We start from the raw sequence: 26,363 nt of genomic DNA, 5'->3' as shown, positions 1-26,363 counted from the left end.
CTCTACAGAGTCATGTCATGTAGAGATATAGTGTCTCTCTACAGACACATGACATACAGACATACTGTGTCTCTCTGCAGACTCGTGTCATTTAGACATATTGTCTCTCTCCAGACACATGACATACAGACATATTGTGTCTCTCTACTGACTCATGTCATGTAGACATATTGTGTCTCTATACACTCATGTCATGTAGACATATTGTCTCTGAACAGACACATGACATACAGACATATTGTGTCTCTCTACAGAGTCATGTCATGTAGACATATTGTGTCCCTCTACAGACTCATGTCATGTAGACATATTATGTCTCTCTACAGACACATGGCATAACGACATTTTGTATATTTCTACAGACACATAACATACACACGTGTTGTGTCTCTCTACAGACACATGACATGCAGACATATTGAATCTCTACAGACACATGACATACAGACATGCTGTACTTCTACAGACACATGACATACAGACATGTTGTATCTCTACAGACACACGACATACATGTTGTATATCTATACAGACACATGGCATACAGCTGTGGCTCACATCTCTACAGGCACATGTCATATACATGTATTTCTCTAGAGACACATGACATGCAGACATGCTGTATCTCTCTGCAGACACGTGGCATACAGGCACGTTGTGTCTCTATAGACACATGACGTACAGCCATGTTGTAGTTCCCTACAGACATATGGCACACCAACATGTTGTACCTTTCTACAGACACGTGGCATACAAACATGTTGTTCCCCTCTACAGACACATGGCATATAGACATGTTTGTGTCTCTCTACAGACACATACCATACAGACACATGACATACAGACATCATGTATCCCTACAGACACTACATACATTAGGCTGTACGTCTCTACAGACACCAGGCATGCAGACATGTTCGATCTCTCTATAGACACATGACAAACAGACATACAGTACCTCGCTACAGACATATGGCATACTGGCATGTTGTAGTTCTCTACAGACACGTGACATACAGACATGTTGTATCTATAGACATATGGCACACCAACATGCTGCACCTCCCTACAGACACGTGGTTTACAGACACTTTCTATCTCTGTACAGACACATGACATACAGGCATGTTATACGTCTCTACAGACACATGACATACAGGCAGGTTATACGTCTCTACAGACACATGACATACAGACATGTTATATGTCTCTACAGACACATGACATACAGGCATGCTACATCTCTGTACAGACACATGACATACAGGCAGGTTATACTTCTCTACAGACATATGACATACAGGCATGTTATACGTCTCTACAGACACATGACATACAGGCAGGTAATATGTCTCTTCAGACACATGACATACAGGCATGCTACATCTCTGTACAGACACATGACATACAGGCAGGTTATACGTCTCTACAGACACATGACATACAGGCATGATGTATCTCTGTACAGACACATGACATACAGACATGTTATACGTCTCTACAGACACATGGCATACAGGTATGCTGTATCTCTCTACAGACACATGACATACAGACATGTTATACGTCTCTACAGACTCATGTCATACAGGCATGTTATACGTCTCTACAGACACATGACATACAGGCAGGTTATACGTCTCTACAGACACATGACATACAGGCATGTTATACGTCTCTACAGACACAAGGCATACAGGTATGCTGTATCTCTCTACAGACACATGACATACAGACATGTTATACGTCTCTACAGACACATGTCATACAGGCATGTTATACGTCTCTACAGACACATGACATACAGGCATGTTATATGTATCTACAGACACATGGCATAGAGGTATGCTGTATCTCTCTACAGACACATGACATACAGACATGTTATACGTCTCTACAGACACATGACATACAGGCATGTTATACGTCTCTACAGACACATGACATACAGGCAGGTTATATGTCTCTACAGACACATGACATGCAGGCATGCTGCATCTCTGTACAGACACATGACATACAGGCATGTTATACGTCTCTACAGACACATGACATACAGGCATGTTATACGTCTCTACAGACACATTGCATACAGGTATGCTGTATCTCTGTACAGACACATGACATACAGACATGTTGTACGTCTCTACAGACACATGACATACAGGCATGTTATACGTCTCTACAGATACATGACATACAGGCATGTTATACGTCTTTACAGACACATGACATACAGGCATATTATACGTCTCTACAGACACATGACAAGTGGACATGATGTACCTCTCTACAGACACATGACATCCAGACATATTGTATCTCTGTACAGACACATGACAAGCGGACATGAGGGAACACATATTCCTGAAGCTGTGCTTTTGCTAATCCATCCATGAAATCTAACACTTCATTAGGTTTTAATATGATATAAATTAGAACAAAGTATCGTTGTATTTCAAACACAAACATCCTCTTGACACAGGAATCTTGCATTTACATCGTCACTCGGTTTAGATCTGCAGCGTGCTCTGTCATATACGTTCGTGATAGGAATAAGTCAAGTGCAGTTTTATAGATTTGGGTGAAGCGGTTTCTAAAAGAATCATGACCGTCTTCGAGGACTACCGAGCAATCTGGACCTGTCACAGCCCCACATCGGCAATGCATATGGCAGCACATTCCGGTGTCACTTCTATCATTCATGGTAATGTTTGAAACACGTTAAAACCTTATGTCGCATGAAGGAAGTATCTACATTTTTTGCTAATAGAGATTTTTACAGATAATTAACCGCTGAAAACTTTGTATTAGGCAGAATATTTCCTGGCATATTCTTATCAGAAGTGACGGTGGAGGTAAGACTTCTTCTGTGTGCTTTAAACTGACAACGGCGAGGAAGGAGGAACGCTTGTTTTTATTGTTTTTGTACCATGAGTACCAATAAACTGGTGACTGACAGACCTCCGTTCAGTAGTACAATGTCAGTTGTCAAACATGTTGGGGTATTCATCACAGAGTAAGCTTCACATGAGAATATTTATCATTGGCAATTAACATCAACAACAGTAACGTATCAGAATCCAGAAAGAAACAACTCGTTGGTTATACATCGCGGCTATGTCTCTAGTTTTCAAGAATGATCATGGAATTATGGAACTATATAAATAATAAACGCCAATTTTTAAAATATTGAAACAGGACCGATGTAATCATGTATGACACTGGCAGGCATATTCGACAGTCGAAATGGGTATGTTGACATAGTTTGTCTCGCGTACTGGATAATTATTGAGTCCAAGAAAGAACGTCCAAGAATTATTGCGTTGATGTCCATTTAATTTTACGAGGCATTTTGACCAACTGTCGTTGTTTGTGCTGTTAATGCTGTTTATATTTCTGTGAAAATGTGTCAGTTAGACAACAGTACATTTCGCGAAGTCACAATATGTCGCTGTCTTACTTTGACGCCTAGTGACATCCCCTCAAATATGTCAAACGATGTACATTGCGCCTATCCACAGAAACGTCGCGATAATGTGACAAAGTGATACGTATCGTCGTCATTTTGCTTGAATGACTTATTGTCCAGATGTGGTTTTACTTGTTGCATTCCAATGGTCTTTTCTGGCCCAGTGATTCCGAAACGGAGGATCCAAAGCAAATACTGGTTGCTTCTTTTAACTATGTCCATATCTTTTCTATTGTTCTATTTTTAAACAAAAAATAGTGCTTTGAAAGCAAGAAAAATGTCTTTGGGCTTCTGCTTAACATAATTCCATCTCCTGTGAAAGTACAGAAGGGATAGGTCTGATCTGGTTGCCTTTGGTTATGCAGTTAGCTGTGTAGACTTACCTCGCCTGTGGGCGTGAGGACCTTACGACCGTCCGCTCAATCAACGATCTGCCCTGGTTATATTTCAGGCTTGTTAGCTGTGTAGACTTACCTCGCCTGTGGGCGTGAGGACCTTACGACCGTCCGCTCCAATCAACGATCTGCCCTGGTTATATTTCAGGCTTGTTAGCTGTGTAGACTTACCTCGCCTGTGGGCGTGAGGACCTTACGACCGTCCGCTCCAATCAACGATCTGCCCTGGTTATATTTCAGGCTTGTTAGCTGTGTAGACTTACCTCGCCTGTGGGCGTGAGGACCTTACGACCGTCCGCTCCAATCAACGATCTGCCCTGGTTATATTTCAGGCTTGTTAGCTGTGTAGACTTACCTCGCCTGTGGGCGTGAGGACCTTACGACCGTCCGCTCCAATCAACGATCTGCCCTGGTTATATTTCAGGCTTGTTAGCTGTGTAGACTTACCTCGCCTGTGGGCGTGAGGACCTTACGACCGTCCGCTCCAATCAACGATCTGCCCTGGTTATATTTCAGGCTTGTTAGCTGTGTAGACTTACCTCGCCTGTGGGCGTGAGGACCTTACGACCGTCCGCTCCAATCAACGATCTGCCCTGGTTATATTTCAGGCTTGTTAGCTGTGTAGACTTACCTCGCCTGTGGGCGTGAGGACCTTACGACCGTCCGCTCCAATCAACGATCTGCCCTGGTTATATTTCAGGCTTGTTAGCTGTGTAGACTTACCTCGCCTGTGGGCGTGAGGACCTTACGACCGTCCGCTCCAATCAACAATCTGCCCTGGTTATATTTCAGGCTTGTTAGCTGTGTAGACTTACCTCGCCTGTGGGCGTGAGGACCTTACGACCGTCCGCTCCAATCAACGATCTGCCCTGGTTATATTTCAGGCTTGTTAGCTGTGTAGACTTACCTCGCCTGTGGGCGTGAGGACCTTACGACCGTCCGCTCCAATCAACGATCTGCCCTGGTTATATTTCAGGCTTGTTAGCTGTGTAGACTTACCTCGCCTGTGGGCGTGAGGACCTTACGACCGTCCGCTCCAATCAACGATCTGCCCTGGTTATATTTCAGGCTTGTTAGCTGTGTAGACTTACCTCGCCTGTGGGCGTGAGGACCTTACGACCGTCCGCTCCAATCAACGATCTGCCCTGGTTATATTTCAGGCTTGTTAGCTGTGTAGACTTACCTCGCCTGTGGGCGTGAGGACCTTACGACCGTCCGCTCCAATCAACGATCTGCCCTGGTTATATTTCAGGCTTGTTAGCTGTGTAGACTTACCTCGCCTGTGGGCGTGAGGACCTTACGACCGTCCGCTCCAATCAACGATCTGCCCTGGTTATATTTCAGGCTTGTTAGCTGTGTAGACTTACCTCGCCTGTGGGCGTGAGGACCTTACGACCGTCCGCTCCAATCAACGATCTGCCCTGGTTATATTTCAGGCTTGTTAGCTGTGTAGACTTACCTCGCCTGTGGGCGTGAGGACCTTACGACCGTCCGCTCCAATCAACGATCTGCCCTGGTTATATTTCAGGCTTGTTAGCTGTGTAGACTTACCTCGCCTGTGGGCGTGAGGACCTTACGACCGTCCGCTCCAATCAACGATCTGCCCTGGTTATATTTCAGGCTTGTTAGCTGTGTAGACTTACCTCGCCTGTGGGCGTGAGGACCTTACGACCGTCCGCTCCAATCAACGATCTGCCCTGGTTATATTTCAGGCTTGTTAGCTGTGTAGACTTACCTCGCCTGTGGGCGTGAGGACCTTACGACCGTCCGCTCCAATCAACGATCTGCCCTGGTTATATTTCAGGCTTGTTAGCTGTGTAGACTTACCTCGCCTGTGGGCGTGAGGACCTTACGACCGTCCGCTCCAATCAACGATCTGCCCTGGTTATATTTCAGGCTTGTTAGCTGTGTAGACTTACCTCGCCTGTGGGCGTGAGGACCTTACGACCGTCCGCTCCAATCAACGATCTGCCCTGGTTATATTTCAGGCTTGTTAGCTGTGTAGACTTACCTCGCCTGTGGGCGTGAGGACCTTACGACCGTCCGCTCCAATCAACGATCTGCCCTGGTTATATTTCAGGCTTGTTAGCTGTGTAGACTTACCTCGCCTGTGGGCGTGAGGACCTTACGACCGTCCGCTCCAATCAACGATCTGCCCTGGTTATATTTCAGGCTTGTTAGCTGTGTAGACTTACCTCGCCTGTGGGCGTGAGGACCTTACGACCGTCCGCTCCAATCAACGATCTGCCCTGGTTATATTTCAGGCTTGTTAGCTGTGTAGACTTACCTCGCCTGTGGGCGTGAGGACCTTACGACCGTCCGCTCCAATCAACGATCTGCCCTGGTTATATTTCAGGCTTGTTAGCTGTGTAGACTTACCTCGCCTGTGGGCGTGAGGACCTTACGACCGTCCGCTCCAATGAACGGTCTGCCCTGGTTATATTTCAGGCTTGTTAGCTGTGTAGACTTACCTCGCCTGTGGGCGTGAGGACCTTACGACCGTCCGCTCCAATCAACGATCTGCCCTGGTTATATTTCAGGCTTGTCAGAAGAACGCACATGCTCGTAGGGTTCGTCAGTGTTGACAGTTTTTCATCATGACGCTGACAATGAAACAAGTCAAGTGATGTTCATGGCCACCTTATTCAGCCACCCTATAGACTGAGAGACGTGTTAACGAAAGAATATGTGTTATAGCAGGGTGGTTTGTGATGTTTGTACACCGGCTAAATCAGACTATGATAGCACACTGCTCTTCACAGAGTTAGCCCAATATTTTCACCTGTGTATTTTTACCTTTAATCAAAGACCGAGATTACGATATCTTACATTTGGTAATGTTTAAATAAGGTTTAATTAAATGTAATAGAAAGACAAAGAGTTCGTTATTGATGTTGGAAAATTGGTTGGTGTGTGACGATAATGATATCAGGATACAGTGTCTGAAGACGCGGAAGGATTTGTATTGTGCGACAACGGAACATGTTTTGACCTTGGACTATTTACAGTTGTCAAGTTGTCGTCCTTTCACTGCAACGATGCATCCATGGGACAGTGAGTGCAAATGTTGCGAGTCCAGTTGTCATAATAGCATGAATTATTATATATATATACGCCTTTTCTCGTGTGTTTTTCAGGCCGGTGATGTGTCAGTGTGACAAGATGACAATGTCCTTCTTGGACTCCACAGATGATATTGTTAACATACACATAATCCACAGACTGAACTCTGAAAAAGGTCCCCTAAAAAGCTACATTAGCTCATGTTACAAGCAACACAGCCCAACAGAATTGTTACACACATATTGTCATGTGACTAGACTAAAGAATACAGCCAACGTGGTAGTTTAACATCTGCGTGTCTCCAGTAACAGTCCTAGTCATACTCACTGCAGGCCCTTTGATGATTTCCTACCTGTATCATCAACCGTTTGTCGTATTTACATCGTATTAGCATACATTTATCGTATTATGCTATTAGGAATGGCTTCCAGTTGTAATAACAGAAAGATCAACTTTAACCAGATGATCTTTCCATTTATGTCACATCCGAAAAAATAATGTCTGCCTTCACTGTCTGAACTAGGTGATCCAGTCGGGGGCTTCCGGTAACGGTTGCTGACCGGCTTTACAACCACACTGAGTAACTATGAAATTTGGCAGGATGGTGCTGGTGATCACTCCAATAGTTTCCTGATATATTAGTCTTAACGATCGCCTGCGCGTAGAAACACATAACACTGTATTTTCTGATTCATAAAGATTGTGATTTGGACATTCACCTGCACACTCCCCGGTCGTGAAGCCGTGAGGGGAAATAATCCAGTCATCCCATCCTATTTCGGTGAAATTGACGTATAAGTGTCTTTTGCAGCACAGAGAACACTGCAAGTTAAGGCTTCTCTTCTTTCTGCTATTTCCCTCTACAAGAGTGTGCAGTATCAAAAAGGGGCGACCCTTGTTCAGTTTAGGAATCCTAGTGCTTCTAGTTCTTGGTCTACTTCTAACTCTGGTTTTACGTCTTTTTAACTGTCGTTTCCTTCGTCGTTTTGGATGAACCAACACTACTTGCGTACTCCTCTTACACCCCTGGCATTGGACGTACAGAAGCACGGTGCCATTAGAAGAGTCCATTAACGACTGCATTATAGTCCTGTTTAGATTTACTTTGAACCATTTGTTTTTCTTTATCCTTGATTTGACTGCTGCGATGTTTTTTTCAGGACGACCGTCGGGCGTCACAGTGGAAACAGACAAGGAGACCTTCGTTCCCCGCCTCCGTTTACGTCTTTTGAAGTGCTGTGTTTTCACCCTCAAATGACTGTCTTTTCTGGTGTTAACTCCCCTATGTTGCTTATTCTTGACTCTGATCAGAAGACTGGCACTTTTCACAATGAGTCGCTTTCCTTTAGTTCCTTTCGCAAAGCGGAACTGAATGATTTTCTCATCTTCAAACTTATCTGCAAAACAAATATGAACTACGTCAGTATACGGTTCGGCGCAGTAATAGCTACTACATGTGCATTGAATACTCACTCAAGACAGTTTCAAATAATTATGTGAAATAAAATTGTGAACGTCTTACCAGGGGGCTCAGAAAAGCTGATAATCTCATTAATTTCTGCCTTCGTTCCCGTCCCATTGTACATTTGATAGATCTTGTCTTTGCCGTCAGGGGCTGACGTAGGGCGAGTCTTCATGCCCAGATGAATCAGAATCTGCTGCTTGATTTTCTCCGTTAACTGGAATTTTGTCAAATTTTTCACAAGGAAGTCGTTTTTCAAAGCCTGTAACCTCGACTGACTTGTGAGGCTAGCGACACACAATATACACACTAGCACACCGGGTGTTGTCACGTACATGGCTGGTGTCCGCATACTAAACAACAGGTGCTGAAATGGAAATAAAGACATAATTCATAATTAATTCAGAATTTAGAAGAACATGAAACAAACCTGATCTTCCTACCCACATCAAATATGTCAATGTTAGTTATACTTGTTTTCAGTCCGTCTCACGTTCATCGCAGTCGCGTACCTATAATGACTAATTGTCGATCTGGTGTACACTGTAATCGTACGATCTCCTGTGTAACAAAATCGAAAGATTCTAATGATTCTTATTGCATCGAAAGGTGTAATCATATGCTGAAAATGGGTGTCTGTCCACCCAGCTCCCAGCACATCGTGTCGGACAATATCTAGAATTATAAGAGACAACATCGTCTTATAAAGTGTTTGTCTTTCCGTAGACTACACGAGCAGCCGTGTCGTACAGGTGTAACTGGAAAGGGATTACAAACCAACGGAAGTGAGTAGCTTAACATTCAGAAAAGGAGAAAAAAAAGAATTGTCCTCCTGATCCCGGGAGTCGGGAGTGATACTCGGTGATGCATGTATACATCTCGACACACAAAAAATCAAGTTAAAACATGATGTATCGGATGTAGTCTTTTCTCTGGATAGTGCACACATGCTAACAGGCCAGATGGTTAATATCATGTCATTTCTCCAGGGCTTTGAAGCGCTACATCAGCGGGTACGGCCATGCGTCATTACATTCAATAATAGACCTTGGGTTTTCTTGCGTTTCTAGTTGATGCAAGAGACTTTACCACACACACAACTGTCAGTGTTCATCACGGCACTAGGTTCCAACACACGCTTGCCAAATCTACAAATGGTATAGGCATTGTTTAAGATGAATCACATATATACCATAACATAACAATATCCCTTCGTTCACTAGGTTACTGGGTGAAAGCTCGCATTACTTCCCCATTTCACATCCTCCTCTGCTGCAGCAATAAAAGAAGATGACGATCATCAAACCTTCTGGCAGTATATCATAAACAAAAAGTCGGCCAAGTCAACAAGGAGGGCAACTCTCGACTTTCATCGTATTTGCTATTGTGGGTTATAACGCCGCATGGCTTACATTGGCTTATTTATACGAATACAACATTTTATTGAAGTCTTCAAATGTCATACTGCGTCGGAAAATAGTTGGAAGGAGGTGGGGTTTTAAAATAGTTATACAGCGTGTTTCTCCCTACAGGTAAAATATAGTGAGTCCCTGCTCTTTACATTTTGTGTCTGTCGCATAACATTACTTCTTCACATGACTCATCCTCACCCTCACATGTCACATCTGTCCCCACACGTCGCATCTGTCCCAACATGTCACATCTGTTCCCACATGGCTCATCCTCACCCTCACACGTCACATCTGTCCCCACACGTCACATCTGTCCCCACATGGCTCATCCTCACCCTCACATGTCACATCTGTCCCCACACGTCACATCAGTCCGCACATGTCACATCTGTCCTTTGCATGTCACACCTGTCCTTCACATGTCACATCTGTCCCCACATGTCACATCTTACCCTCACATGTCAAATCTTTCCCACACGTCACATCTGTCCCCACATGTCACATCTGTCCCCACACGTCACATCTGTCCGCACATGTCACATCTCGCCTTTGCATCTGACATCTGTCCCTCACATGTCACATCTGTCCCTCACATGGCACATCTTACATCACATGTCAAATCTTTCCCACACGTCACATCTGTCCCTCACATGTCACATCTGTCCCTCACATGTCACATCTTACATCACATGTCAAATCTTTCCCACACGTCACATCTGTCCCTCACATGTCACATCTGTCCCGCACATGTCAACTCTGTCCTTTGCATGTCACATCTGTCCCTCGCATGTCACATCTGTCCCTCACATGTCAAATCATTCCCTCACATGTAGCATCTTTCCCTCCCATGTGACATTTTACCCTCACATGTGGCATATGTCCTCACATGTCACTCCTTTACCTCACATGTCACATCTGTCCCTCACATGTCACATGTGTCCTTCACATGTCAAATCTCATCTTTACCGTCACATGTCACATCTTACCCTACACGTTACATCGTATACCTCGCGTCACATCTCAGCCCTCACATGTCACATGTTTTTGTTCACATGCTATATCTTATGCCTTACATTCCATAGCCTGAGTAACACACAGAAGTTGAACTATAATCCTGTAAGACAGCTACATTGGTGCTGTGTAATTACTGAGCTAAATATCAAGATATAGTTGCGTTTTGTATGGAGTATATACCTCAGCTTCGATGTACTTCCATAAATCGTTATTGTGATTTATAGTAGTTTTTGTGAACTATAGTAGTTCATGATCACTGATTGTAAGGTATTTTCCCATAAGCTCATTATTTAAATAGGGGTAGATAGCATGGCTCTGCTGATTAGTTTATTCATTGAGACTGTCTTATGGGAGGTCTGTCTTTTGGGAAGTTTGTATTTTGGGAGTGAACCAGTGTAACATCGCGTAGGATTATCTACGTATGTTGAATCAGTGTTTGTTTCCGCCTCATCTCATCACATGCTTTGTCATAGCTCAGCTTAGCGAGTCAAGTTATTGATGCAGTTAACTTTCCTTAAATGACTGAGGCACTAACTTCACTTAAAGCGCTGATGCGGATAATTTGAATTGAACTATATATATGTATATATAGCTGTATAAAGGTCACATCTGTCCCCACACGTCACATCTGTCCCCACATGTCACATCTCGCCTTTGCATCTGACATCTGTCCCTCACATGTCACATCTGTCCCTCACATGGCACATCTTACATCACATGTCAAATCTTTCCCACACGTCACATCTGTCCCTCACATGTCACATCTGTCCCTCACATGTCACATCTTACATCACATGTCAAATCTTTCCCACACGTCACATCTGTCCCTCACATGTCACATCTGTCCGCACATGTCAACTCTGTCCTTTGCATGTCACATCTGTCCCTCGCATGTCACATCTGTCCCTCACATGTCAAATCTTTCCCTCACATGTAGCATCTTTCCCTCCCATGTGACATTTTACCCTCACATGTGGCATATGTCCTCACATGTCACTCCTTTACCTCACATGTCACATCTGTCCCTCACATGTCACATGTGTCCTTCACATGTCAAATCTCATCTTTACCGTCACATGTCACATCTTACCCTACACGTTACATCGTATACCTCGCGTCACATCTCAGCCCTCACATGTCACATGTTTTTGTTCACATGCTATATCTTATGCCTTACATTCCATAGCCTGAGTAACACACAGAAGTTGAACTATAATCCTGTAAGACAGCTACATTGGTGCTGTGTAATTACTGAGCTAAATATCAAGATATAGTTGCGTTTTGTATGGAGTATATACCTCAGCTTCGATGTACTTCCATAAATCGTTATTGTGATTTATAGTAGTTTTTGTGAACTATAGTAGTTCATGATCACTGATTGTAAGGTATTTTCCCATAAGCTCATTATTTAAATAGGGGTGGATAGCATGGCTCTGCTGATTAGTTTATTCATTGAGACTGTCTTATGGGAGGTCTGTCTTTTGGGAAGTTTGTGTTTTGGGAGTGAACCAGTGTAACATCGCGTAGGATTATCTACGTATGTTGAATCAGTGTTTGTTTCCGCCTCATCTCATCACATGCTTTGTCATAGCTCAGCTTAGCGAGTCAAGTTATTGATGCAGTTAACTTTCCTTAAATGACTGAGGCACTAACTTCACTTAAAGCGCTGATGCGGATAATTTGAATTGAACTATATATATGTATATATAGCTGTATAAAGGTCACATCTGTCCCCACACGTCACATCTGTCCCCACATGTCACATCTCGCCTTTGCATCTGACATCTGTCCCTCACATGTCACATCTGTCCCTCACATGGCACATCTTACATCACATGTCAAATCTTTCCCACACGTCACATCTGTCCCTCACATGTCACATCTGTCCCTCACATGTCACATCTTACATCACATGTCAAATCTTTCCCACACGTCACATCTGTCCCTCACATGTCACATCTGTCCGCACATGTCAACTCTGTCCTTTGCATGTCACATCTGTCCCTCGCATGTCACATCTGTCCCTCACATGTCAAATCTTTCCCTCACATGTAGCATCTTTCCCTCCCATGTGACATTTTACCCTCACATGTGGCATATGTCCTCACATGTCATTCCTTTACCTCACATGTCACATCTGTCCCTCACATGTCACATGTGTCCTTCACATGTCAAATCTCATCTTTACCGTCACATGTCACATCTTACCCTACACGTTACATCGTATACCTCGCGTCACATCTCAGCCCTCACATGTCACATGTTTTTGTTCACATGCTATATCTTATGCCTTACATTCCATAGCCTGAGTAACACACAGAAGTTGAACTATAATCCTGTAAGACAGCTACATTGGTGCTGTGTAATTACTGAGCTAAATATCAAGATATAGTTGCGTTTTGTATGGAGTATATACCTCAGCTTCGATGTACTTCCATAAATCGTATTTGTGATTTATAGTAGTTTTTGTGAACTATAGTAGTTCATGATCACTGATTGTAAGGTATTTTCCCATAAGCTCATTATTTAAATAGGGGTAGATAGCATGGCTCTGCTGATTAGTTTATTCATTGAGACTGTCTTATGGGAGGTCTGTCTTTTGGGAAGTTTGTGTTTTGGGAGTGAACCAGTGTAACATCGCGTAGGATTATCTACGTATGTTGAATCAGTGTTTGTTTCCGCCTCATCTCATCACATGCTTTGTCATAGCTCAGCTTAGCGAGTCAAGTTATTGATGCAGTTAACTTTCCTTAAATGACTGAGGCACTAACTTCTTTTAAAGCGTTGATGCGGATAATTTGAATTGAACTATATATATGTATATATAGCTGTATAAAGTTCAATCACTTTTTTTAGCTGACATTCTCCCTCATCTACCACAAGTTCTTTCTCTCAAGTGTTACAAGGTCGAATCTAGGTGTTGATATGTGACAGTGACGTTTAAGGCAATTCATATAGTAACACGCAGAATATTGGATTATAACCAGATCGGTAACCCTGCGAACATAGATTAAGCCTTAGATGTCCTGTTAGAGTCCTTATCAACAGCCCACTTAAATCAGCGTCTCTTGTACCGGTCTCATCTCATGGTATAACTTGACATTACAGTAGTGCTCCAATGACAAGACAAGATGCAGGTGACAACACACACACACAGACACACACGCACGCGCGCACACGTACGCACACACACAAACACACACAGAGACATACACACATACATACATACATACATACATACATACATACATACATACATACATACATACATACATACATACATACATACATACATACATACATACATACATACATACATACATACATACATACATACATACATACATACATACATACATACATACATACATACATACATACATACATACATCAGTGATTTCACAATGGTTCTAAACAGGTATGATAGTATGGACGATAAAGTAATTTCATCATCGCTAGATGCTGTCTCGGAGATAATATAACTACATATACGAGGACAGCTAATTATCATAGCTCCAGTCACCGAGGAAATCCGACAAACATTGTTACAGTGGACGTTCTTAACTTGGTGTATCACCATTGTCATCGCAGAGATAATGAGACAACGATCGTTAGTGTGCACATCCCTGAATGGTTTTGGCATTGCTCCTATCACGGAGAAAATGAGACAACGATTGTTAGTGTGTACGTCCCTGAGTGGTTTTGACATTGCTCTTATCACGGAGAAAAGGAGACAAGGATTATTAGTGTGTACGTCCCTGAGTGGTTTTGACATCGCTCTTATTGCAGAGAAAATGAGACAACGATTGTTAGTGTGCACGTCCCTGAGTGGATTTGTCATCGCTCTTTTCAAGGAGAAAATGAGACGATTGTTAGTGTACACTTCCCTGAGTGGTTTTGACATTGATCTTATCACGGACAAAACGAGACGACTATTATTAATGTGTACGTCACTGAGTGGTTTTGAGATTGTTCTTATCAAGGAGAAAATGAGACAACGATTGTTAGTGTGCACGTCCCTCAGTGGTTTTGGCATTGCTCTTATTGTGGAGGAAATGAGACAATGATTATTAATGTCCACGTCCCTGAATGGTTTTGTCATTGCTCTTATCATGGAGAAAATGAGACAACGATTGTTAGTGTACACATCCCTTAGTGATATTTTCATTGCTCTTATCACGGAGAAAAGGAGACAACGATTGTTAGTGTGCACGTCCCTGAGTGCTTTGACATTGCTCTTATCACGGAGAAAATAATACAATGATTGTTAATGTCCACGTTCCTGAGTGGTTTTGTCATTGCTGTTATCACGGAGAAAATGAGACAACGATTGTTAATGTACACGTCCCTGAGTGCTTTTGGCATTGCTCTTATCACGGAGGAAATGAGAGAATTGTTGTTAGTGTGCACGTCCCTGAGTGGTTTTGGCATTGCTCTTATTGTGGAGAAAATGAAACAATGATTATTAATGTCCACGTGCCTGAGTGGTTTTGGCATTGCTCTTATCACGGAGAAAATGAGACAACGATTGTTCGTGCGCACGTCTATGAGTGGTTTTGGCATTGCTCTTATTGCGGAAAAAAATGAGACAACGATTGTTAGTGGACACAACCCTTAGTGGTTTTTTCAGTGCTCTTATCACGGAGAAAAGGTGACAGCCATTGTTAATATGCACGTCCCTTAGTGGATTTGACATTGCTCTTATTGCAGAGGAAATAAGACAATCATTGTAAAATTGCACGTTCCTGAGTGGTTTTCACATTGTTCTTTTCATGGAAAAAAGGACACAACGATTGTTAGTGTGTACGTCCCTAAGTGGTTTTGGCATTGCTCTTATTCCGGAGGAAATGAGACAATGATTGTTAGTGTGTCCACGTCCCTAAATAGTAGTTTTGTCATTGCTCTTATTACTGAGAAAACGAGACAACAATTCTTAATGTGCACGTCCCTGAGTGGTTTTGACACTGCTCTTATCACGGAGAAAATGAGACAACGATTGTTCGGGCGCACGTCTCTGAGTGGTTTTGGCACTGCTCTTATTGTGGAGAAAATGAGAAAATGATTATTAATGTCCACGTCCCTGAATGGTTTTGTCAGTGCTCTTATCGCGGATAAAATGAGACAACGATTGTTAGTGTACACGTCCCTGAGTTGTTTTCACATTGCTCTTATCACGGAGAAAATAAGAGAACGTTTGTTAGTGTGTGCGTCCCTGAGTGCTTTTGGCATTGCTCTTATCAAGGAGAAAATGAGAGACCGTTTGTTAGTGTACACGTCCCTGAGTGGTTTTGACATTGCTCTTATCACGGAGAAAATGAGACAACGATTGTCAGTGTACACGTCCCTGAGTGGTTTTGACATTGCTCTTATCACGGAGAAAATGAGACAACGATTGTTCGTGCGCACGTGTCTGAGTGGTTTTGGCATTTTTCTTATTGAGGAGAAAATGAAACAATCATTATTAATGTCCACGTCACTGAATGGTTTTAACATTGCTCTTGTCACGGAGAAAAGGAGACAATGATTGTTAATGTCCACGTTCCTGAGTGGTTTTGTAATTGTTCTTATCACGGAGAAAATGAGACAACGATTGTTAGTGTACACGTCCCTGAGTGCTTTTGGTATTGCTCTTATCACGGAGGAAATGAGAGAATTGTTGTTAGTGTGCACGGCCCTTCATGGTTTTAGCATTGCTCTTATTGAGGAGAAAAGGAAACAATGATTATTAATGTCCACATCCCTGAATGGTTTTGTCATTGCTCTTACCACGGAGAAAAGGAGACAACGATTGTTAGTGTGCACGTCCCTGAGTGGTTTTGGCATTGCTCTTATTGAGGAGAAAATGGAACAATGATTATTAATGTCCACGTGCCTGAGTGGTTCTGACATTGCTCTTATCAGGGAGAAAATGAGACAACGATTGTTAATGTGCAAGTCCCTAAAAGTTCTTTTCGCATTGCCCTTATCACGGAAAAAAATGAGACAACGATTGTTAGTGGACACAACCCTTAGTGGTTTTCTCCGTGCTCTTATCACGGAGAAAAGGTGACGATTGTTAGTGTGCACGTCCCTAAGTGGTTTTGGCATTGCTCTTATTCCGGAGGAAATGAGACAATGATTGTTAGTGTGTGCACGTCCCTGAGTGGTTTTGTCATTGCTCTTATCGCGGAAAACAATGAGACAACGATTGTTAGGGGACACAACCCTTAGTGGTTTTCTCAGTGCTCTTATCACGGAGAAAAGGTGACAATGATTGTTACTGTCCACGTCCCTAAGTGGTTTTGGCAGTGCTCTTATTGCGGAGGAAATGAGACAATGATTGTTAGTGTGCACGTCCCGGAGTGGTTTTGCCATTGCTCTTATCAGAGACAAAACGAGGCAGTGATTGTTAGTGTCCACGTCCCTGAGTTGTTTTGTCAGTGCTCTTATCACGGAGAAAATGAGACAACGATTGTTAGTGTACACGTCCCTGAGTTGTTTTCACATTGCTCTTATCACGGAGAAAATAAGAGAACGTTTGTTAGTGTGTGCGTCCCTGAGTGGTTTTGGCATTGCTCTTATCAAGGAGAAAATGAGGGACCGTTTGTTAGTGTACACGTCCCTGAGTGGTTTTGACATTGCTCTTATCAAAGAGAAAATGAGACAACGATTGTTAGTGTACACGTCCCTGAGTGGTTTTGACATTGCTCTTTTCACGGAGAAAATGAGACAACGATTGTTCGTGCGCACGTGTCTGAGTGGTTTTGGCATTGCTCTTATTGTGGAGAAAATGAGAAAATGATTATTAATGTCCACGTCCCTGAATGGTTTTGTCAGTGCTCTTATCACGGATAAAATGAGACAACGATTGTTAGTGTGTGGACGTCCCTGAGTTGTTTTGGCATTTTTCTTATTGAGGAGAAAATGAAACAATCATTATCAATGTCCACTTCCCTGAATGGTTTTAACATTGCTCTTATCACGGAGAAAATGAGACAATGATTGTTAATGTCCACGTTCCTGAGTGGTTTTGTAATTGTTCTTATCACGGAGAAAATGAGACAACGATTGTTAGTGTACACGTCCCTGAGTGCTTTTGGTATTGCTCTTATCACGGAGGAAATGAGAGAATTGTTGTTAGTGTGCACGTCCCTTCATGGTTTTAGCATTGCTCTTATTGAGGAGAAAATGAAACAATGATTATTAATGTCCACATCCCTGAATGGTTTTGTCATTGCTCTTACCACGGAGAAAAGGAGACAACGATTGTTAGTGTGCACGTCCCTGAGTGGTTTTGGCATTGCTCTTATTGAGGAGAAAATGAAACAATGATTATTAATGTCCACGTGCCTGAGTGGTTCTGACATTGCTCTTATCAGGGAGAAAATGAGACAACGATTGTTAATATGCAAGTCCCTAAAAGTGCTTTTCGCATTGCCTTTATCACGGAAAAAAATGAGACAACGATTGTTAGTGGACACAACCCTTAGTGGTTTTTTGAGTGCTCTTATCACGGAGAAAAGGTGACAATGATTGTTACTGTCCATGTCCCTAACTCGTTTTGGCAGTGCCCTTATTGCGGAGGAAATGTGACAATGATTGTTAGTGTGCACGTCCCGGAGTGGTTTTGCCATTGCTCTTATCAGAGACAAAACGAGGCAGTGATTGTTAATGTCCACGTCCCTGAGTTGTTTTGTCAGTGCTCTTATCACGGAGAAAATGAGACAACGATTGTTAGTGTACACGTCCCTGAGTTGTTTTCACATTGCTCTTATCACGGAGAAAATAAGAGAACGTTTGTTAGTGTGTGCGTCCCTGAGTGCTTTTGGCATTGCTCTTATGAAGGAGAAAATGAGATAAGAATGAAGATTTTTATGGATATCAACTTCTTTATGAGAGAACACAACGTTTCGGAGTTAATGCTTACTCCTTCATCAGGTGATTGAGAAAGGGATACAGAGGTGTATTTATATGTACAGGTAAAACAATAACAAAGTAACAAGTGGGTATAAACAAGCACTGATAGGAAGCCGATAGTTAAGATAACAATGATGGAAGCCAATGGTAATGCATTACAGTTGATTGGATATGTTTACATAACATGATTGGGGATAAGGGTGGAAGCCAATGGTGATACATTACGCATGATAGGATGATGTACATAACACACAATAGGGGGTGAGCATGTTTACATGAGGATTGGTGATGTACAAACACAAGTATGTACTCGGGTAGATAGGCTATACATGAATTACATCGATAGAATGTACACAGGTAGATGAGATTAATTTATCAATAAGTCCCAGGCACTTGGTAGGTACACTCCTTGGTCGCGGTTGATGGCTGGTTTCTGTCTCCGGATCTCGATGGCCTCTTGCAGTTTCCTTTGGCGCCAGTTGTTGTTGTTGGTAGATAGTATCCTAGTGTCCTCCCATCGAATTGAGTGTTCAGGGTTCTTGAGTATGTGTTCAGAGATGGCCGATTTCTGGTCGAGTTTCCTGACTGAGGTCTGATGTTCCTTCATTCTGGTGTTGATTGGTCTCAGCGTTTCTCCAATGTATAGGTCGCCACAGTTGCAAGGGATCTGGTAGATGCAACTGTGGCGACCTATACATTGGAGAAACGCTGAGACCAATCAACACCAGAGTGAAGGAACATCAGACCTCAGTCAGGAAACTCGACCAGAAATCGGCCATCTCTGAACACATACTCAAGAACCCTGAACACTCAATTCGATGGGAGGACACTAGGATACTATCTACCAACAACAACAACTGGCGCCAAAGGAAACTGCAAGAGGCCATCGAGATCCGGAGACAGAAACCAGCCATCAACCGCGACCAAGGAGTGTACCTACCAAGTGCCTGGGACTTATTGATAAATTAATCTCATCTACCTGTGTACATTCTATCGATGTAATTCATGTATAGCCTATCTACCCGAGTACATACTTGTGTTTGTACATCACCAATCCTCATGTAAACATGCTCACCCCCTATTGTGTGTTATGTACATCATCCTATCATGCGTAATGTATCACCATTGGCTTCCACCCTTATCCCCAATCATGTTATGTAAACATATCCAATCAACTGTAATGCATTACCATTGGCTTCCATCATTGTTATCTTAACTATCGGCTTCCTATCAGTGCTTGTTTATACTAGCTTTCGTTAACTCATTCCACTTGTTACTTTGTTATTGTTTTACCTGTACATATAAATACACCTCTGTATCCCTTTCTCAATCACCTGATGAAGGAGTAAGCATTAACTCCGAAACGTTGTGTTCTCTCATAAAGAAGTTGATATCCATAAAAATCTTCATTCTTATGTATTTTCACTTCTAAATGACATTCAAAGACTTGAGAAAATGAGAGACCGTTTGTTAGTGTACACGTCCCTGAGTGGTTTTGACATTGCTCTTATCAAAGAGAAAATGAGACAACGATTGTTAGTGTACACGTCCCTGAGTGGTTTTGACATTGCTCTTTTCACGGAGAAAATGAGACAACGATTGTTCGTGCGCACGTGTCTGAGTGGTTTTGGCATTGCTCTTATTGTGGAGAAAATGAGAAAATGATTATTAATGTCCACGTCCCTGAATGGTTTTGTCAGTGCTCTTAACACGGATAAAATGAGACAACGATTGTTAGTGTGTGGACGTCCCTGAGTGGTTTTGGCATTTTTCTTATTGAGGAGAAAATGAAACAATGATTATTAATGTCCACGTCCCTGAATGGTTTTAACATTGCTCTTATCACGGAGAAAATGAGACAATGATTGTTAATGTCCACGTTCCTGAGTGGTTTTGGTATTGCTCTTATCACGGAGGAAATGAGAGAATTGTTGTTAGTGTGCACGTCCCTTCATGGTTTTAGCATTGCTCTTATTGAGGAGAAAATGAAACAATGATTATTAATGTCGACATCCCTGAATGGTTTTGTCATTGCTCTTACCACGGAGAAAAGGAGACAACGATTGTTAGTGTGTACGTCCCTGAGTGGTTTTGGCATTGCTCTTATCAGGGAGAAAATGAGACAACGATTGTTAATGTGCAAGTCCCTAAAAGTGCTTTTCGCATTGCCCTTATCACGGAAAAAAATGAGACAACGATTGTTAGTGGACACAACCCTTAGTGGTTTTTTCCGTGCTCTTATCACGGAGAAAAGGTGACGATTGTTAGTGTGCACGTCCCTAAGTGGTTTTGGCATTGCTCTTATTCCGGAGGAAATGAGACAATGATTGTTAGTGTGTGCACGTCCCTGAGTGGTTTTGTCATTGCTCTTATCGCGGAAAACAATGAGACAACGATTGTTAGGGGACACAACCCTTAGTGGTTTTTTCAGTGCTCTTATCACGGAGAAAAGGTGACAATGATTGTTACTGTCCACGTCCCTAACTCGTTTTGGCAGTGCTCTTATTGCGGAGGAAATGTGACAATGATTGTTAGTGTGCACGTCCCGGAGTGGTTTTGCCATTGCTCTTATCAGAGACAAAACGAGGCAGTGATTGTTAATGTCCACGTCCCTGAGTTGTTTTGTCAGTGCTGTTATCATGGAGAAAATGAGACAACGATTGTTAGTGTACACGTCCCTGAGTTGTTTTCACATTGCTCTTATCACGGAGAAAATAAGAGAACGTTTGTTAGTGTGTGCGTCCCTGAGTGCTTTTGGCATTGCTCTTATCAAGGAGAAAATGAGAGACCGTTTGTTAGTGTACACGTCCCTGAGTGGTTTTGACATTGCTCTTATCAAAGAGAAAATGAGACAACGATTGTTAGTGTACACGTTCCTGAGAGGTTTTGACATTGCTCTTATCACGGAGAAAATGAGACAACGATTGTTCGTGCGCACGTGTCTGAGTGGTTTTGGCATTGCTCTTATTGTGGAGAAAATGAGAAAATGATTATTAATGTCCACGTCCCTGAATGGTTTTGTCAGTGCTCTTATCACGGATAAAATGAGACAACGATTGTTAGTGTGTGGACGTCCCTGAGTGGTTTTGGCATTTTTCTTATTGAGGAGAAAATGAAACAATGATTATTAATGTCCACGTCCCTGAATGGTTTTAACATTGCTCTTATCACGGAGAAAATGAGACAATGATTGTTAATGTCCACGTTCCTGAGTGGTTTTGTAATTGTTCTTATCACGGAGAAAATGAGACAACGTTTCTTAGTGTACACGTCCCTGAGTGCTTTTGGTATTGCTCTTATCACGGAGGAAATGAGAGAATTGATGTTAGTGTGCACGTCCCTTCATGGTTTTAGCATTGCTCTTATTGAGGAGAAAATGAAACAATGATTATTAATGTCCACATCCCTGAATGGTTTTGTCACTGCTCTTACCACGGAGAAAAGGAGACAACGATTGCTAGTGTGCACGTCCCTGAGTGGTTTTGGCATTGCTGTTATTGAGGAGAAAATGGAAGAATGATTATTAATGTCCACGTGCCTGAGTGGTTCTGACATTGCTCTTATCACGGAGAAAATGAGACAACGATTGTTCGTGCGCACGTCTCTGAGTGGTTTTGGCATTGCTCTTATTGAGGAGAAAATGAGAAAATGATTATTAATGTCCACGTCAATGAATGGTTTTGTCAGTGCTCTTATCACGGAGAAAAGGAAACAACGATTGTTTGTGTGCACGTCCCTGAGTGGTTTTGGCATTGCTCTTATTGAGGAGAAAATGAAACAATGATTATTAATGTCCACGTGCCTCAGTGGTTCTGACATTGCTCTTATCACGGAAAAAATGAGACAACGATTGTTAATGTGCAAGTCCCTCAGTGGGTTTGGCATTGCTCTTATCACGGAAAAAAATGAGACAACGATTGTTAGTGGACACAACCCTTAGTGGTTTTTTCAGTGCTCTTATCACGGAGAAAAAGTGACAGCCATTGTTAATATGCACGTCCCTTAGTGGATTTGACATTGCTCTTATTGCAGAGGAAATGAGACAATCATAGTAAAATTGCACGTTCCTGAGTGGTTTTCACATTGTTCTTTTCATGGAAAAAAGGAGACAACGATTGTTAGTGTGTACGTCCCTAAGTGGTTTTGGCATTGCTCTTATTCCGGAGGAAATGAGACAATGATTGTTAGTGTGTCCACGTCCCTAAATAGTAGTTTTGTCATTGCTCTTATTACGGAGAAAACGAGAAAACAGTTCCTAATGTGCACGTCCCTGAGTGGTTTTCGCATTGCTCTTATCACGGAGAAAATGAGACAACGATTGTTCGGGCGCACGTCTCTGAGTGGTTTTGGCATTGCTCTTATTGTGGAGAAAATGAGAAAATGATTATTAATGTCCACGTCCCTGAATGGTTTTGTCAGTGCTCTTATCACGGAGAAAATGAGACAACGATTGTTAGTGTACACGTCCCTGAGTTGTTTTCACATTGCTCTTATCACGGAGAAAATAAGAGAACGTTTGTTAGTGTGTGCGTCCCTGAGTGCTTTTGGCATTGCTCTTATCAAGGAGAAAATGAGAGACCGTTTGTTAGTGTACACGTCCCTGAGTGGTTTTGACATTGCTCTTATCAAAGAGAAAATGAGACAACGATTGTTAGTGTACACGTCCCTGAGTTGTTTTGACATTTCTCTTATCACGGAGAAAATGAGACAACGATTGTTCGTGCGCACGTGTCTGAGTGGTTTTGGCATTGCTCTTATTGTGGAGAAAATGAGAAAATGATTATTAATGTCCACGTCCCTGAATGGTTTTGTCAGTGCTCTTATGACGGATAAAGTGAGACAACGATTGTTAGTGTGTGGACGTCCCTCAGTGGTTTTGGCATTTTTTTCTTATTGAGGAGAAAATGAAACAATGATTATTAATGTCCACGTCCCTGAATGGTTTCAACATTGCTCTTATCACGGAGAAAATGAGACAATGATTGTTAATGTTCACGTTCCAGAGTTGTTTTGTAATTGTTCTTATCACGGAGAAAATGAGACAACGAATGTTAGTGTACACGTCCCCGAGTGCTTTTGGTATTGCTCTTATCACGGAGGAAATGAGAGAATTGTTGTTCGTGTGCACGTTCCTTCATGGTTTTGCCATTGCTCTTATTGAGGAGAAAATGGAACAATGATTATTAATGTCCACGTGCCTGAGTGGTTCTGACATTGCTCTTATCACGGAGAAAATGAGACAACGATTGTTCGTGCGCACGTCTCTGAGTGGTTTTGGCATTGCTCTTATTGAGGAGAAAATGAGAAAATGATTATTAATGTCCACGTGAATGAATGGTTTTGTCAGTGCTCTTATCACGGAGAAAAGGAAACAACGATTGTTAGTGTGCACGTCCCTGAGTGGTTTTGGCATTGCTCTTATTGAGGAGAAAATGAAACAATGATTATTAATGTCCACGTGCCTCAGTGGTTCTGACATTGCTCTTATCACGGAAAAAATGAGACAACGATTGTTAATGTGCAAGTCCCTCAGTGGGTTTGGCATTGCTCTTATCACGGAAAAAAATGAGACAACGATTGTTAGTGGACACAACCCTTAGTGGTTTTTTCAGTGCTCTTATCACGGAGAAAAAGTGACAGCCATTGTTAATATGCACGTCCCTTAGTGGATTTGACATTGCTCTTATTGCAGAGGAAATGAGACAATCATAGTAAAATTGCACGTTCCTGAGTGGTTTTCACATTGTTCTTTTCATGGAAAAAAGGAGACAACGATTGTTAGTGTGTACGTCCCTAAGTGGTTTTGGCATTGCTCTTATTCCGGAGGAAATGAGACAATGATTGTTAGTGTGTGCACGTCCCTGAGTGGTTTTGTCATTGCTCTTATCGCGGAAAACAATGAGACAACGATTGTTAGGGGACACAACCCTTAGCGGTTTTTTCAGTCCTCTTATCATGGAGAAAATGTGACAATGATTATTAATGTCCACGTGCCTGAGTGGTTCTCACATTGCTCTTATCACGGAGAAAATGAGACAACGACTCTTAATGTGCAAGTCCCTAAAAGTGCTTATGGCATTGCTCTTATCACGGAGAAAATAAGAGAACGTTTGTTAGTGTGCACGTCCCTGAGTGGTTTTGGCATTGCTCTTATTGAGGAGAAATTGAAACAATGATTATCAATGTCCACGTGCCTGAGTGGTTCTGACATTTCTCTTATCACGGAGAAAATGAGACAGCGATTGTTAGTGTGCAAGTCTCTGAGTGGTTTTCGCATTGCCCTTATCACAAAGGAAATGAGACAATGGTTGTTAGTGTACACGTTCCTGAGTGGTTTTGTCATTGCTCTTATCACGGAAAAAAATGAGACAACGATTGTTAGTGGACACAACCCTTAGTGGTTTTTTCAGTGCTCTTATCACAGAGAAAAGGTGAGAGTGATTCTTAGTGTGTACGTCTCTAACTCGTTTTGGCAGTGCTCTTATTGCGGAGGAAATGAGACAATGATTGTTAGTGTGCACGTCCCAAAGTGGTTTTGCCATTTCTCTTATCACAGACAAAACGAGGCAGTGATTGTTAATGTCCACGTCCCTGAGTGGATTTGACATTGCTCTTATTGCGGAGGAAATGAGACAATGATTATTAATGTCCACGTCCCTGAATGATTTTGTCATTTCTCTTATCACGGAGAAAATGAGACAACGATTGTTAGAGTGCACTTCCCTGAGTGGATTTGACATGGATCTTATTGGGGAGGAAATGAGATAATCATTCTTAAATTGCACGTCCCGGAGTGGTTTTGGGATTGTTCTTATCACGGAGAAAAGGACACAACGATTGGTAGTTTGCACGTCCCTGAGTGGTTTTGGCATTGCTCTTATTGAGTAGAAAATGGAACAATGATTATTAATGTCCACGTGCCTGAGTGGTTCTGACATTGCTCTTATCACGGAAAAAAATGAGACAACGATTGTTAGTGGACACAACCCTTAGTGGTTTTTTCCGTGCTCTTATCACGGAGAAAAAGTGACAACGATTGTTAACGTGCACGTCCCTAAGTGGATTTGACATTGCTCTTATTGTGGAGGAAATGAGACAATCATTGTTAAACTGCACGTTCGTCAGTGGTTTTCACATTGTTCTTTTTATGGAAAAAAGGAGAAAAGGATTGTTAGTGTGTACGTCCCTAAGTGGTTTTGGCATTGCTCTTATTGCGGAGGAAATGAGACAATGATTGTTAGTGTGTGCACGTCGCTGAGTGGTTTTGTCATTGCTCTTATTACGGAGAAAATGAGACAACGATTCTTAATGGGCACGTCCCTGAGTGGTTTTGACATTCCTCTTATCACGGAAAACAATGAGACAACGATTGATAGTGGACACAACCCTTAGTGGTTTTTTCAGTGCTCTTATCACGGAGAAAAGGTGACAATGATTGTTACTGTCTACGTCCCTAACTCGTTTTGGCAGTGCTCTTATTGCGGAGGAAATGAGACAATGATTGTTAGTGTGCACGTCGCTGAGTGGTTTTGCCATTGCTCTTATCAGAGACAACACGAGGCAGTGATTGTTAATGTCCACGTCCCTGAGTGGTTTTGTCATGGCTCTTATCACGGAGAAAATGAGACAACGATTCTTAATGTGCACGT

General features: G+C 42.3%; 1 protein-coding gene across 2 annotated transcripts in view; it reads right to left on the bottom strand.

Annotated features, from left to right (window-relative positions):
* Positions 1-2,899: 2,899 nt before the first annotated feature.
* The window catches only part of LOC137255945 (inhibin beta A chain-like), an 80,414-nt gene continuing 56,950 nt past the window's right edge, over positions 2,900-26,363 (bottom strand). The window contains exons 2-5 of one of the 2 annotated variants that reach the window (XR_010954540.1): positions 8,453-8,759; positions 6,339-8,327; positions 4,039-6,154; positions 2,900-3,855 (exon numbers count right to left, since the gene is read on the bottom strand). Coding sequence is in view for 1 of the 2 variants with exons in the window: in XM_067793552.1 (XP_067649653.1) it covers positions 7,450-8,327; positions 8,453-8,744 (1,170 nt within the window). In the remaining variant the exon portion in view is untranslated. Of the gene's footprint in view, positions 3,856-4,038; positions 6,155-6,338; positions 8,328-8,452; positions 8,760-26,363 lie in introns of those variants that run through there. The other variant, XM_067793552.1, reaches the window with a different exon arrangement.

The sequence above is a fragment of the Haliotis asinina genome, chromosome 11 (assembly GCF_037392515.1).
Source record: "Haliotis asinina isolate JCU_RB_2024 chromosome 11, JCU_Hal_asi_v2, whole genome shotgun sequence".
Lineage (NCBI taxonomy): Eukaryota > Metazoa > Mollusca > Gastropoda > Lepetellida > Haliotidae > Haliotis > Haliotis asinina.
The sequence above is the reverse complement of the archived record's forward strand: the minus strand, read 5'-3'. Positions and strand labels throughout refer to the sequence as shown.